The sequence below is a fragment of the Gasterosteus aculeatus genome, chromosome 2 (assembly GCF_964276395.1).
Source record: "Gasterosteus aculeatus chromosome 2, fGasAcu3.hap1.1, whole genome shotgun sequence".
Classification (NCBI taxonomy): Eukaryota; Metazoa; Chordata; class Actinopteri; order Perciformes; family Gasterosteidae; genus Gasterosteus; species Gasterosteus aculeatus.
Window position 1 is genome coordinate 17,218,833 of NC_135689.1, and position 16,581 is coordinate 17,235,413.

The 16,581-nt window shown below is 45.2% G+C and overlaps 1 protein-coding gene across 3 annotated transcripts in view; it reads right to left on the reverse strand.

Annotated features, from left to right (window-relative positions):
* The window catches only part of LOC120829387 (plexin-A1), a 181,092-nt gene that overhangs the window by 21,779 nt on the left and 142,732 nt on the right, over positions 1-16,581 (reverse strand). For all 3 annotated transcript variants that reach the window (XM_078085495.1, XM_078085483.1, XM_078085493.1), the window contains exons 17-20: positions 9,921-10,014; positions 7,744-7,980; positions 4,860-5,003; positions 211-445 (exon numbers count right to left, since the gene is read on the reverse strand). In XM_078085495.1, the coding sequence (XP_077941621.1) occupies positions 211-445; positions 4,860-5,003; positions 7,744-7,980; positions 9,921-10,014 (710 nt within the window). The remainder of the gene's footprint in view (positions 1-210; positions 446-4,859; positions 5,004-7,743; positions 7,981-9,920; positions 10,015-16,581) is intronic.

Genomic DNA, 16,581 nt, shown 5'->3' on the forward strand with positions numbered 1-16,581 from the left:
GTATGTGTCCCAATCACACATCTGGTACCAGCATGACTGCATGTGGATGTGAAAAGGTGATCCTTTTGACTCAGTAAACAGACTTCTGCAGTTCTTTCAACTGTCTACATGCTTTTTGTAGCTTTAACATTCCAGTGTGGCATCCTAGTCTACAGAAATGTCCCGTTACATTTCTGCCGACTCCCTCGTCCCGTTCACACTGTCTCATACCTTCTTTACACTCCAGAGCCACTCTGGACTCCAGGTTGTCCATCTGCAGCTGGAGACGTTTCAAAGTGCGGTCAGCGTCCCTCGACTTCCTCTTATAGGCGATCAGCACGGCGATGATGACCAAAAGCAGCAGGCCGCCACCCCCGCCGATGCCAATAATGGCGGGAAGCGTCAGCAGGCTGTCCGAGTAGATGTGAAGAGTCCCAGGGGAGTACTCAAAGCCCCCAGCGCGGATCTGGAAACACACACATATATGGTTGATAATAATCAAGGGAGAGTATTTTTTTTTCTTCTTAAAACAACTTTCCTTTGAAACCCCAAAACCAGCAGTTTTGAAATTCCCATTTTCTTTAAAAAAAGGGCGAAAAATACACGCTTTAAAAACCCATATTGTAGTGTTGCCGTACAGCCATTGAAAATATAATAAATCAACCAAAGCTTAGAACTGATGATATTTCACCAGGAACCTGCCTCAAATTAAAACTTTCTAATCTCAGACAAAGTTTACACGTGAACACACGGCAGACTAGCAGGACACACACGCATGCAGGTCGCACACGTACTCACACACATGTATAGGTAATCAAACAAAGTAATCAGCAGCATTTAAATCTCTCCCCGAGGAGTCCTGGTAATTATGGCAAGTCAAACACATGTAATGTTTTTTGTTCTTTCTTTTTTTCTGACTAACTACGTTTACATAAGCGCTCTGCGTCTCAGAGAGGGACAGAGAAAAGGCTTTCAGTGCTGGAATCCATCAAATCAAGCCATCCACCAGGGGGGTTGATGAGCGATTAAAATGACGTGTGATTATGCACTTTGAAGCCGTCCTCGTGCACTTGCATGTTAAAATGATCAAAGTCTGATTTAAAGAAATAAAACAGAGAAGCTGTTACATAAATATCAATGTAGGCAGGGCCTCCAAATGTAATTTGCAGCAGTTGAGACAATTAGATCAGCTTGTATTAGATTAAGCAGCCAATTAGCTGCGTGGACACGATCGGGGTTAAACGGAATTAACTTGTACGGCAAATGTTAGCCAGCTGTGGTTTCATTTTGGATCGAGTAGGTTGCAGAGCGACCGCCCGGCGAGCAGTTAGGGGTCAGGTGTGTTTCCACACGGGACATGCAGGAGCCAAACCTGCAGTACAAGTAGTACCGTAGTTACAATGTACTTCTTTCAAGTTATGCAGGTACAGCTGCTTACGTATTGGACAGCCTCAACTGATATGCTACTCAAAATAATGTTCTCAAGAGTCTTTCTGCTCATTAAATGGAGACTTTAGCAGCTAAAGAGCCAGATATGTCGATCATTCTCCGTATGCAATCGATGATTGGTGCAGGTATGCTCTAGTTTTCACAGACAATTTAAATGAGTTAAGCCTTTTACGTCAGTTGAAGAGATCCCCAGACTGTCCTGTAATGATGGAGAAAGCTGAGCACAGTGCCTACATGTACCAGGATGCATTGCGTTGAGCCCCCAGTCTGCATTTTTTCAAATTTATAGATGCATGTGTTTTCCTCTCCCGTCACATCTTTTACAGAAGTATTTTGGGGCGTCATTGTCAATGTTGAAGTCCATACAAAGACAATAAAGGAGTTCTGCTTTTGAGTGGCACTAAGGCCCGTCTCCTTGGTTACCCAGAAATAAAAAATCCAAACTCACAGGGAAACAGGACAATTGGTTCTTTTTGTTGTCATTTAACATCTTTTCTAGTGAAATAATATAATAGTTCTAATTTATTTATAATTTAAGGGAACTGGAAAAGTCTCTAAAAGCATAAACTGGATTTGTGATTTATTGATGATGATTTTATGATACCAGACAGTTTCCCGGGTCACCCAAAAGTCTATGCTGACATAGTGAATGCAAACTCAGAATCAAATCAATAAAACAAATGCAAAATGAGTATTATGTGATAAGAGGGGCGTGCTATATCTGGTACCACCGTCCAGGGGCATTCGCATCCTTGGATATTAAGATGGTGACACATTTTCTGGGCATTTATATTCTCCTGACAGACTGACGGGCCGACGGAGGAACTTAAAAAGCTGAAGGCCAAAACTACAAACAAGTTTCTTCGAAAAACTCAAGGGAGGCGCACAGCTGCCAACACACAGCTGAGCATCTGAAGGGAGACGCAAAGGCACACGCACTCGCTCCGCGTGCGCACTCACACAAACGCACAACGTCTGGACACCCATCGGGGTCCCCTGTATGTAGGTCATTCTACAAGGGGAATATTATTGTGTTACAGCTGTGACAAAGATGTGCACATAAACACAAACATTTGATACACGCAGTAATGAACGCACACATTACACACACACACACACACACACACACGCACGCGGGCGCGTGCAGCAGAATAGATCTGAACAGACAGCTTCATTTTTTTCTTTGGTTATTGTCAGAAGAAAGGACTTACTCCACCACCCCCACCAACACATCGCTCCGATATTCAACATGACATTTCGTTTAATAAAAAGGAAACAAAAGAAAATGGGTTTAAAGAAAAGAAAAGAAGAAGAAAAAAACCCCACATATAGTATGTATGTGAATGTATATATACACGTATTATATGTAAAAATATATTGCAGTTCCTGGTGAGAACCGGCTGGTTGTGTTGATTGTGCTATCATATCGAATTACATGGATGTGCTGCCACTTGCTTTCTAGGTACATTTGCTGTAGCTGACGGGGAGTAAATGTCACACAGATACGGCGAAAAGGCCGTTAAAGCATATTAGCGGTAGGTTTAAAAGCCGCAGGAAGCGTGGTGGGACGGGGGGCGGGTATGGTGGGTTATTCAGACACATAGATTCAGAGTGAGTGGTGCGTCGCCGGGCTGATGTTGGACCTTCCTCGGTGCACATGCTCCAGGAGCTCCGCGTTGATTTTGAAAGTCTGCTGCAGTCGGGGTGAATCAGGGATTTCAGTCTGTGCTCTGCTGACAGATCTGGACGAGCAAAGCTGAGTGTTTCCCCAGGACACCGATTCTAAGCCTTTCTCCAGCACTGTTTGGTGCTCTGATGTAATTTTGGAAAGACTAGAAAGTGAAAGTGACATCAACATGAGGAAAAAATAAAACCAAATCAAATAACTGCAGCCTGTGAGACAGGAAACAGGAAGTACACCTCGGTGACAGTGTGGCGACGGCTTTAAGAAGTTGGAATGTCAGCTGGGATTTGCTGAGAAAAAATTTGCACATCACAAAGGTTTATTGCGGCGAATGAGGTTCCAGGACCAGAGTTTAGAGAGAAGCTTAGCGTCTGCATATCAGTGGCGTCCCGGAGAAACAATTCTATTCTTAATACCACCTTTTATGTTTCCGCATCCGTCTAGGAGTCGTGGACACAAACGGCAGACAAAGTGGTAACTTCTTATCATAATTTAACTGTGCCTGCCTCCCGAGGTTTATTTTTCAATCTCATGAGAGCCATTCTTTTGTGGATCAAGTATTGTTAGCCTGTTGGGAAGTCTTGAGAAGTATTTAAATACCAGTCAAACTGAAAGTGAACGTGCCGCGTTACGGACGTGCCGTATTTGTCTTTAACAGGCACAGTGTGACGCTTTTACCACTCCTGAATCAGACCCCTTTAGGGAGGAGAGGGATGCTACAGGACAAGTTAAACGCTCTCTGAGATGAAAAAGTAAACATGTTTTCTGCTTTCACAGCCACTGTGCAGACTTCGCCTATTAAGTGCGTCATAATGTTCAAGTGCATCACTATTAGCGAGTGCACGTTTAAGTAGCCGGTCAATAGACAATTATGCTAATCAATTCTTCACCAACTAAACGTCTTTGCGTTTGGGGGCTGTTAATGGAAGTCATTGTGGGCTCTCTTTGAAATGGCGGTGAACATGTGCCGCGGTTTCCCGCCATGTTATAGAATAAGCAATCAACGAGGTGATTCGATTGGAGCGGAGCGTGGCTGGCAGTCGATCCAATGAGGGGTTAGGGGTTTTACGTTTAGTGTACTTTTAAATAGCTGTACTGTAAAGTAAAGTAAAGCTAATGGAGTCGGCCCTCACAAAATCCCAAACCAGCAGCACCTGCGGCAAAGGTTTGCCGACGCCCGCACTGCTGCTGGCTCCGCCTCAGGGGATGGAGAGCAACGTGGTTTTCAATGTGCACGTCTTAAAGGGAGGCCGCGGTCATGTTGAACCCATTACGTGAGTAAGTGAATGATTTCCCTGTGTTTCTCTTCATGGATTTAACTCCGCTGAAATGGGGCAAACGTCTGCAGGTCTGCGCTTTGTACGCTCAAAAATATGACTGCAAGTCCGTCTCCTAGAAAAGTTCCACGGATGAATTTTCAGTAGCGGGCCGACCGAAGGCCTTCGGAGATCAACACGTTAATTAAGCATTAAATATTTACCAGCTCCCTTGGTGCACGCGCTCAGCGGAGCGCGTCCTGGACCTGCCGGGAGGTCGTTCACATAACTCAGCAACAAGGTGACGTGACGGGCTCCGACGCCCACTGGAGCACTGGAGCAGGTGGCTTTTTGGGGTCATTGTGAAACTGCTTTTTGAAGAAATCGGGCAAACTGAATCCTAACCCGTTTATTTAACGACAAAGAAACGTAAAGGAAGAAGTCGACCATGAAGGAAGAGGAAGAGTTAGAGAGAAGAGTTGTGCTCTCACCGTGACTTTGTGTTGTCCGGTGAGGTTGGGCCATTCACACAGCAGCTGGCTCTCGGACAGGGTGAGGACACAGGGCGTCTCCCCGATCAGCACCGTGTAGTTGAGGCGGCTGTTACCCGGAGCCGCGGGGATCAGGTTACGACCCTAAACACAGACAGAGGGAGACGGATGTGGTTCCTGCGTACGTCTTCATCCAGACTACAGCGTGGGGGTGCATGAAGGAACGGGTCGATGCATCTGATTTCATGAGCGCTTTAAGGGGTTTTAGCAGCAGACATTCCCCCTTTGTATTCCATGTTCAAACAAATTCACATAAATATGGATCCAAAAACTAAAGAAAAAAGGTAAATAGGACAAGAAGAAGAAAAGCACCGAAATGCATGTTGTGTGTTTCCCTATGGAGGCGGTTGGGCGGCACACAAACCCTCACACGGGCTTGTCTGGTCTTCTTTCCACTAAACTGAATTCAACGCGTGACGTCTGAACCCAGAGGTGCGCAAATTCCAACATTTGTCAATTTCTGTCCCTGTTTTTCATTTCAATACCAAGTCTGTCAGTTTGTCCGCGATGGAGGGGAGGCAGTTAGTGGTGGGAAACGAGGGGGCTCAACAGGGGAGGAGATGAATCCAAAAAAGAAAACAAGACAGATAGAAAAAAAACGTGGCGAGAAAACATCAGCGATGAGCAAGGGCAGGGAAAAGATTAAGGGAGAGGTTAGAGAAAGATGAAAGAAACGTGCTTCGACGTGAGAAAGAAAAATGGGACGGAGCGGAGCGAGAGAGAGGGAGAGGAGATAGCTGCCGCGTCTCCCGCTGGCTGAGCTGTGGGACTCCGTCTTCCAATCCCATCGTCTCTGCAGGCCGCCACCCGGCCCTGCTCGGCAACCCTGTAAACATGCATCCCATTCCATCTCTCAAACACACACACACACAGGCACGCCATCCAGGCCACTAGCACACACACACACTCAGGTTTACAACAACCCGGGCACTCAAGTTGAAGCCACACAAGGAGCTGTTGCCACACAAAGAAACACACACATAAACACACACACACTACAGGCAAGAAGCGTCATGCGGGGGGGACAGGCTCTCAAAAACACACAAACGCACACAGGAAGGTACTCACCAAACACCAAGACCAGATAAATGTTTTTCTCTCTCTCTCTCTCTCTCTCTCTCTCTCTCTCGCTAACACACCTCGGGACAAACACACCCGACACTTCAGATGAGAAATTAATTGCGTGTCGAGCGTAGCGCGCGCATCTCTGAGGAAACGCACCCCCCACTCCCCCCGTCCCCGCACACCGCCCCGCCAAATTGCATTTTAGTCCATCTCATCAGCGCTTCCAATGGGTAGGCAGTTCCACCAACAAGCCAAGCAGGAGATTTGGCAATTACTGAGAGGCTCTTTGCTAATAAATTATCATTTAAGGAATGAATTACGACGGTTACGCTGCTTTCAATCTCTTGCAATCTCACGCAAATGAACGGAACGCAACACACACACACACACACACACACACACACACACACACACACTCCCCGTGATAACATGAGAGATAGTCAAGGCCAATTCTAGCGGGAGATAAAACGCAACCAGCGCTGGAGTGCAATGCAAATGCAACACATCGATGTGACAATGATCTGAAAGAAACGGATCGTTCTAACGTCCTTTCATTGTGAAAAGTGAAGATTCAAAAGACGGAGGTGAACGTGTTTCAGCCGATGAGACCGAGTCTTCGCCTGCTTCACTTATTTGCCGACACCGATCCTCCGGTTATTTCCGTTAATTCCGCCTCAGATATAACTTGTGTATATTCCTTCCCCAAACAACCGCTGCAATTCCTCCCCGAGAGAGCGTTGACTGAATATTTTGTGTGAGCTCGGAGAGATAACAGAACAGCACGTGCGCACCACTCAGGAATCGCTGATTAATTCTACACACTTATGTCCGAGGACCGTTAATGAAAATGAAAAACCAATATAATCCAAATGTGGTGGACCATGGGCCTTTGTGCTTCTGCACGGCTTCTCCAGCACTGGAAATTAATTACAGGAATTGAAATAGTTATTTAGGAGAGCTGGAGGCTGCAGAAGAGGCCCGTCAGTCAAAGAAGATGCTGTTAGTTACTGAAGGAAAGAAATTGGCCTTGGACGCTGTGAAAGTTTGCTTTCAACATCCACTGAGAGTGAACACATGGAGATGTTCAACCTTCAATAAAAATGCCAGTGAGTGTATGTTTGTACGTCTCTGTCTATGTAGGCTTCCCAGTTATTAATACAAGATAAGTTCAATATCTTTGAGACTCAGGTAGCGAGTAGAAAGTCCTTGGGAGAAAAACATCTACCGGCACTATCCGAGACCCGGGGTTAAATAAAACATCAAGCCCAGTGTGCACGTCCTGCGTGTAGCACACTTTTCTGTTTGGTTGCTCAGGTGCTGGGGTTGTTTTTTCATACGCTGTTCATAGCTACAACTACCAAGAAGCTGTCCTTTCATTTGTGTACAACCCACAAAATAAATCGACTTAACCGGGTGCCAGGTAGCAGTACGTTTCTTTGGAAAGCAAAAGGAGAAGGACATGAGCCTAAGGAATGGATTCGGCAGTACGTGTATCTGCTCTGGTGTAACATCGGTACATGTCTCTGGGGGGGGGGACCTGGTGCGCTTCGTTCTCCCACACAAGTTACAAAGTCAGGATTACAAAAGCTACAAACGTCTTGTACTTCAGCACCAAGGACAGCGAAACAGACCCATTCACGGCACAGCTCAGCTTCAGTCCCTCACTTCCAAGATGACAACGGCAGTGACTTTATCCTCTGCATATAAAGGAACAACCAAGCGATTAAACATAAAAAAAAAACACGTTGGCCTCTCTGACCTTGAGAATGAGCGGCGATGTGGGCTTGAGCTCCAGAACCCCGGAGGCACTGAGCGGCTCGAACACGGGGTCGGGATAGTAGCTGAAAGTCTCGTTGACCACCACCAGGGCGTTCACGTTGTCCATGTAGAACCCGATCTCATCCGGGCCCGTGCCGCTCTCGGAAAAAGCCAGCTCCGAGTCGGCCACCGATGGAGCCAGGCACACCATGACGGAGTTGTTGTACACTGTGCAGTTCTGAAAGCCAGACAGAGAGAGGGTGTTTTTTTGTTGAATCTAGTGTGGATGAGTGGGCAAAAACTCCTTGTGTTAAACTAAACAGGACACACACACACAAACACAAACACATTTCTTTTCATTACAATCTAGTGTATTTCTATTTTACAAGAAAGAACATTGAATAAAACCGGTAGCGCGGCTAGCATTTAAATACTGGCAATAAACTCTCCTCCAGGCTCTAATTTCATTTTTAAAATAGATAGGGTATAATAACCCATTATTTTTATTCAAGCAAATGCCCCGTGAAACAGTGATGCTGTTATACCTAATGTAATTGTAAATTAGTTGCAAATTTATGATCAGCCACTATTAATGGGCAATGTGCTCTTTGCCTTTGCTTGTACCACAGACTGTTTTACATTATTACTTTAGAGAATATATATTTATTTACACAATGTCACAACTGTTTGTGAAATTATGCAGGACCTTTCTGTGCAGGTTTTATCATCCCTTACTAACAATGCATTTTTCATTGCCACTTTGTGTTTCTTGCATGCAGAAGACAGCTTATGAATAACTGGTTTATTAATATTGGATTCAGAGTATTAATACAGGACTATTATTAAGTAAAGACATAGCCGAGTGATGTCTACCTGAGCAGAGGAAGTAGCTCATCCTCTGTGTGTGTGTGTGTGTGTGTGTGTGTGTGTGTAAGTGTGTTGAAATCCTAAATAAGCTCAGTGAATTAAAAAAATATTACAATTGTATCTTATTTGTCTCCTTTTATTGCACCATCCACCAAGACAAATTCCTGTATGCAAAACATATGTAGCAAAAAACAACTTGTGATTCTGCAGACACACTCCTTTTTGTGCGTCTATGCCAACACTAAGAAAGATGTAAATATTAACAAAGACTGTCGTTTGCGGTCTTCTTTTGTGACAAGGCAACTTGTGAATGCAGTGCTAATGTATTCCTTTTTGCTTTGAACACAATGCACAGTTTTCACAACAATCCAAGCATTCAACTGCATTTCAATACATGAAATAATGGCAAAGAAGAGAAAAGGCAGGCTTTGTGTTCACTGGAATGGATTGTCTATCCAAAGCAAACACAGTATCCTGCAGTCATGAAGCAATTAAGAGAAAGGCTCGCTGGAGGGCCCTTGAAATGTATAAGGCCATCATGCTTTGGAAAAGATTTCATTATTTGCGTGTTGTAGTAAATGGGTGAAAACACGGAAACATCAGCCTGGTCCTTTAAGTGCAAAGTAGCACTTTGAGTGAGGGCTGTGTGGGATGCATTATGTCGTCTGTTTGCCTCAATAAGCGACGGCTTCTTCTCCGAGTTGAATTGTTGAGTTGTATTGTTTGGAGTTCGGGTCCTAACCTTGACAACTGAAGTGCTTCAACCCACAGCGACAATCAACAAGGTGCTTTATGGATCTATAGAGCTGATGAAACTTTTCCAAAGCTCAGGCTCTGCATGTATATTGTTTCCCTTTCATTGTCATTCCACTAAACACTCTCCCTCTCTCTCTCTGTTAACCGCACACAGTTTCTCATGTGTTTTCGTTTTGTGACACAAACACTCATGTGGTGCGGTGACATTTGAAAAGCTATGTGGCCCGAGGTAGCGTTAGATGTCTGAGGCGGTAGCTGCAGAGAGGGCAGACGTGAGCAACACACAGAGACAAACTGTCTGCCACCTTCACATGCGCCGTAGAAGTCGTTGTCTGCAAATATTCTCGCATATGCAGAGGGGCATTTCGGAATATATTGCACAGTTAATGTATGTTTAAAGATGAATAATGTATACTGTGTACACTGGCAGGGTGTGTTTGTGAATTCATAGTTGCCAGGGTGTGTTCCTGCCTTTACTGCCATTGAACATCACCCTGCTGTTTCGCCTGTGTGTGTGTGTGTGTGTGTGTGTGTGGGATTCACTTGAACACTTACATGAAAGGATTCCGCCTGGCCGTACTTGGCCCTGATCTTTGGCTCTCGGATGGTTGCGAGGTTGGTCCCGCTCACCGTCAGCAGAGTACCACCACTGCAGGGGGGCGAATAGATGCAAAGAAGAAGAAACAAATCCGTCTTGAATTTACCTGTAAGATGGACATTGTTGCTGTGTGCATCTGCAGGAATCTCATTAGGTCGATGAAGTTAAGCCGGATACAATGGGACCCAACAAACGTCTCATGAGATAGCAATAACATAATATGTTTATGGATTTTGTTAACAGGCGTCAAGTGATCAAAACGGCAGGTTTATGTGACGCACAGGTTTAGATATTATCAAGCAGGCTTCAACATTACAGTAATTACCAGATCACCTCAATGTGTTAACAGAAAAAAATGAACCTTCATTTCACCTCAAACTTATTTGCATTTGCAAATTGATAAGAAAGAGAGTTAACATTGAGATTTGCTGATGCATGAAACTGTGTAGTTCACAACTACATGTTTTAAGCAAGCGTTACGTCCCGCCCCCCCCCCCCATTAAAAAAGAGCCCCTTGCTTTGTTGTTCTGGAGGTGTTTTTCTCTCTCGTACAAACAACGCTTAATGCGTTGGCCACTGATTGTGCAGGACTACCATTGGATGTCCGCCACAAAAGAGGTTCAGAGAAGGAAGTGGCTGACGTGTTGTCCAGGTCACAGTAAAAAGGTAGAGTGTATTGTTGTGATTTGTGTTATTCAAGTTAAGAGGTTGTGTTTATGGAGGGAGGGGGGCTGTTCATATGTGTAATTGAGTGTATGCAAAGCAGGCTGTGGCATCCCATGCGGAGGAGTGGGTGAGCGGAAGAGGTCCCGCCCAGTTCCAGACCGGCCAATCGGAGGATGGCCATTGCAGTTTCCCGCCAGCTCAAATGGCCCGACTGGTGGCAGCTGAGGGCGGGCGGCTGCCAGACCAGATTAAATCAAGTTTAATCCTCCCTCACGCTCTCCAACATGCTCTCCCACAATCTGGCCTGGTCTGGTAAAAGAAAAACTAAAGTTTATCTTTCAGAAGAAAGTTTGAGTGTGGTCGCATGGGGAGAGCTCTGGGCATCGAGTCGGGCTCAGGGATTAACACTATATAATGGAGTTTACAGAGAAAACAAGGAGAGAATGAGAACGCGGGGGAGCAAAGGTGTGAGCGAAAGAGGCAATGAGTGAGGAGAGAGAAACTGAGTGAAGGGGAACGATCCGCAGAGACACTACATAATCACAAGTCCATCCACAGTAAATATGTGTTTGCTGCGAGCCGGTGAAGGTCAATGGACTGAATCCAGTAAATAGCCAGAACTCGGCTGAGGCCCCGGGTTTCATTTTATGGGTGAGCAGTGTGTGAGGGCGGACTCGCAGCCTCTTGGCTTCTATATGGTCGTATCGATTCTTTGAAAAACATCTTTCACCTTGGCTGAAACTCTTTTGATCGTTGATTGGAAACAACGACTGATTGGTTTGGCAAAATCTACCATTTTCGTTGTGGGAAATAGGCTGAAGCAGCCTTCAGTGGGATTGCATGTTGGTTTGACACAAAATGATTGGTAAACCAGTTTTCTTCAACCCCCCCCCTTCAACAAACATACACAATTTCAGATTACTTGTGCAAACAAAGCAGTGCTTACTACAGGTGGAGTTCTGCAACTTGAAAATGGAGTTAGTCTTTTCAATTCTTTACTGCAACACTTTTCTGTGAAAAATGTCTTCTCTTTTTGATGCCTTTGTCGTTTTACACTGGCAGCTGCAACCTCTGAGTACTGTACTCTGTTTTATGCTCGGAGACATTCACTGCTAACTCCACTATCTGTGCCTTCTGAGAAATGTTCTTTGTAAGACTCCCTTTTTTCTCAGGCTGTAGATTCATAGTAACCCGCTTCAAGAGCGACAGGTATGATTTCTGCGCGAAAAATCTGCTTTAATGGCGCATGCAATCCTCAACTGAGGATTATTATGTTGCAGTATTCTATCGTGTATTGTATGTGCAGGTAACAATCTTCTATCCATTTGTTCTGCAGGATTTTTTGTCTTGTGCACCTGACTGTAATTCAGGTTTTCCATCTGGGGACAATAAATTGACTGATGTGAAGTGCCGGTTCCTCGCTGCCTGAAGGGGGATATACTGTAGTCTCTAACACAGCAGCCTGAAGTAAAAGGATGAAATAAAACCTTTTTTCTTTCATCTAAACAATATGCAGCTCCCCTTAGGCAATGGAAACTGAATGGGAACGTTGGGTCTGTTGAAGTATGAAGTTCAAATACCTCTGGTGGACACCATGTGGCATCTCCGTCACCAGCCGGCTGGATGTTGATCTGAGTGCTCTTAAAGAAAAGCATTTTGTCTGTCCGCTCTGTGCATGAGGCGCTGCCTTCATCATTGCTTATTCCGCGGACTGATTCGCCTTCTACTTGTTATTGTTTTCTTCTTGCTGTTTTTGAGCATTGTGGAGCTGAACCCAAAAGTGTATTTCAAACATCTGAAAATACCAGACACCTGGGTGTGTCTTGACCAGTCTTCGAACCGCTCTGGTGGTTTCAATCATATCTATGGGAGCAGGTCCTGTAAGCTATAAAAAGCTCTCCCTGTTCTTTACCCCATTACTTCAGGAGTTAGGATCACTGCCTGTATTGCATCCGTGCGTAAGTGATGGGCCTCCCTCATGAAGTGTCTCTTTGACTTTCTACCATTCTACCGTTTGACATGATGAGCGGTGACTCCACCAGTGACCCACTGATTCCAAATGGTGGGATTATGAGCTGACCAATTCTACCTCCACACAGCTCAAGCTTAAGACGGGGAATCGTACGGCAAGTCAAAGGGAAGGAAGGACGGGCCCGTGGCAGTCGGAGTAGTTGCTGATTCAATCGGAGCCCGAGCTCTCCCAGCAGGATCAGGTAAGTGATCCGGGTGACGTGTTTGCGAGTAATTACAAAGGTCACACATGCAGAGCCTTTGTCCTCGGCTCAACCGGCAGATAAGAGAGAGGGCCCTCTCCAACCGACCACGGCAGAAGGATGACATTCCTCCTAGAGAGGTACCATGTGTTACCATTGATTTCTGCAAAACGCAGGTGTCTTTTCATTGTAGACATTAATCCGACACTCATCCAGAAGGACTTTGTGTAAAAGCACTGACAGCAGAGAAAGTGATATGAGGATACAAAGCAGAGACAAAGCCTCTTAATATCTTGGATGGAGAGTCTGGCTGGTTAACGCTAGACAATCATCTCCCTCTCTAATCTAGGAAGATTTACAATAACAGCAAATGATAACAATAGGGAGGGAGGAGGGGGTAAATAACAAAGATAAACGTGCCGTCTACGGCATTGTTGGTAGAAAAAAGGATTCAAGTATGGCTATTCTTCTCAGCGCGCCTTTTTTCCTTTGGCAGGTTCCCAAAAGTGGTGCATGGGATTGGGTGCAATTAATCTTAGAGTCCTTTGGATGACAACATCATGGGTAAGATGTGACGGTAGCTGCTACTGGGCATATCAAGCCTCTGAGTGGGATTTTGAAGATGTATGGGGTCTTTGCAGAATTTCTCTACTTCTACCTACTATTCAAATTCACTGCTATGAATTCACTGCCATCTTGAAGAGCCAAATTCGGATTAAGCAAATGGAAATGTCACGATGAGCTGAAATGTTTTTACAACAAAGTCTATTCTGTTGAGCAGAGTCAAATTAAAGTATGTTTTTGGTAAAGTTGTAATATTGTACAATTTTTTATATATTAGCTATATTTAAAAGCATTGCTGCCGCATGCTTAATAATGTGAACTGAGGTTTCTCCTACATTAGCATTTTTCAGAGGGAGGACGGCGGCATGTTCACGAAGGAGCACCGGAGCTGAGGCCACATCCGAGTGAACTGATTTTAATAATGTGTACCAGGAATGCATTATAGGACGAGGCAGACTGCACTGGCGGTACAATGCTGGCTGTCCTGTGCCTCCCCGCTCCTCCGCTCCTCCGCTCCTCCTCTCCTTGATGCATATTTGTGCCGAGTCCCCCCGTCCCCGTTGCTCCTCTCTCCGTCTAAGTGAGTCTCCTTAGCTCAGGTACATGCTTGAGAGAACCGACAACAAGACAATCAGGATAAACTCTCAGGTATGGCTGGGAGAATCCAACCAATGTGGTTAGTATTTCGCCCAGTTTGCCGCCCTCCCTTCTGTGGCCATCCGTCTCTTTCTGTTCTACTGCTCCTTTTTCTCACTCTTTGGTCTTAAGAGTCATCGGGAGGACAATGACTGTATCAAAATTAGGTCAGATTATTATATATATATAAAATTAAACAGCAGAAAATGTCTACGTTTTCCTGCAAATACACTGCCAAACTAAAAAAAGTAAAACAGTATAACATTTTTACCAGCTTCAATAAATATTTAGGGACAGGACTTGAGTTCGTAGACGGCACAGCGCAGAGAAAATACAGACGTTTGGTGAACTTTTGTGAGTGAACAGCGTGTTCCCATAATATTGGAACTCTGGTTGGGAACCTGGAGGTTGGCGGGTCAAGGATCTGGCGAGGAGCCTTTTCACCTCCTGTGGACTGCAATTCATTGTGTGTGACTTGCTGTGGACATATGTAATACATAACGATTGATTAACAAGCCCAACACTATCTGCTTTCATTCATTTATCTTTCTACCATTTTGGGAAGAGGTTTAGAAACGTCCAAAATGGCTTCTCTAACCTCTGCTGCTGCCAAAACATCTTCCCTTGCTGTGCCAGATGAGCACTCCTCATTGATTTATTTTAAAGTGCTCAGTCTTCTCCCTAAATGGAAAATCACCAGCCAACTACAATGATGACGCACTCCGTCCCCGCCGCCCCGTCCCCTGCTGTTTCCTCCCCTCACCGTCTTTCCTCCACTCTTGGTATCATTGAGTGAGCGCGACGATAAAGCTACGCAGGCGCGCACGTACCGGCACAAGGGACGACAGTGCGGCAGATATGAACCAAATGGACACCACGTCTCACCGGTTTGTTTTACTTTCTGCCTGAGCCAACATGTGACGCTGTGGCAGACGGCGATGGCTGAAACGCATCAGCTAAATCAAAGCTTAGTGGTACACACTGGCTCGTTGCGCTTTCTGAGGCGTGTGTTGCGTTGTTGTGTGGCGCTTTAATCCAGATGGAGGAAGGATCAGGGGCCAGACATCAGGGACTCTGGGAATCAGTGGGGTGTCTACCTTCAGGTTGTTTTTCTCATGTGGGGTCATCACCCCTGAGTGAGCTTCCTGAAGTAACCCCGGTTTTTAGCGCCACAACACAGACACAAACACACACACACACACACACACACACACACAGATCCATGGAGAAAAAACCACCCTCGCAGTGGGCAGAGATGGGCAGTGTTTCTATTACTTGTGTTCGTGGGCCTCAGCTGCTTCTCGGCCGGTCCTACTGGGCAGGAAGGAGTGATTCATTAACCCTCTTCTGTAACAAGCTCTGCATCTACCTGCCACCGTGATGAGTCACCACAGGGAGGAATGCAGACAAACGGCAGCGGGGCGGCAAAAAAACACGGGGAAGGAGTGTAACTGAGGAAACAGAAAAAGATAGCTGCCTGTTTTCATATCTTGAAATAAATTAGGAAGATAGGCAACGTGAAAATGGAGAATACAGAGCGGAAAAGTGTAGAGCAGGTGTTCTGACATATGTCAGACGGAATAGGCCTATTCAAACAGGTGGGTAACATAATACTGCAAACTCATTCATGTGGGCAGCACGATAAGCGCTGCCAGATCACAGGAGGCGGGTTTAACAGACCAAAACATTCTCCAGGAAACTCTTGACCTTCGTCGCCGTCAGGCATCCAGCTCTTTGAAATTCACTTTAAGAACCAAAAAACGGACATGACCAGTTTTTTGGTAAATGGTAAAGCCAATGCTAAAGGCTGTCTAATGGCCAGCAGGGGGCGACTCCCCTGTTTGTGTTTCAAGGCCTATTACAAAAAACGGCTACTTCTTAGTTGAGCCGTGCACCTGTCAGTGTTGCCCATCGGGGAGGAACACTGCCGTGCGTTGAGAGCAGTGGAGATTTGTAAGCATAAAAAAAATAATCTTTGAGAACATTCTGGTTGCAACTACATACAGATGGCGATGGTCAAAATGGCCGACTTAATGTATCGTCACCCATTTAACCTCAACCCAGTGGCAGAACTAGATAGTCACCACCTCTAGTTCTGATATACTGACCATGATTAGGACTGAAATTAAAGGAGAAACAAAGGAACCAAATCAGGGAAGGTAGAGAGGCATTAAAATCATTGGCTAATCCAAGTAAGATTAAATCACCAAAACTGAATAACTAATCAAAAAGGCCGCCTGGGGCCACAAAAGGCTTTACTTTTTATGCAAAAGTATGCAGTTTGCATGATAAAGACCAACATGTGTGTGAATGTCTCTCTTTCTTGCCAGTAAACGTATTTGTGCACATCGTCCTTCATGTTCAATGCTGAGGATTTTTCTTTATTCAGCTCGACTCATCCAGCACACATGACAGTTTGTGTCAAACGGATATAGTAGTTCAGGCAGAGAACTTCAGTCTCAAACAGCTGATATGCATTAGCTGCTATTTCAACCACCAATCCCGTTCAAGCACTCAATCTGCCAAGTTATAGCATTTG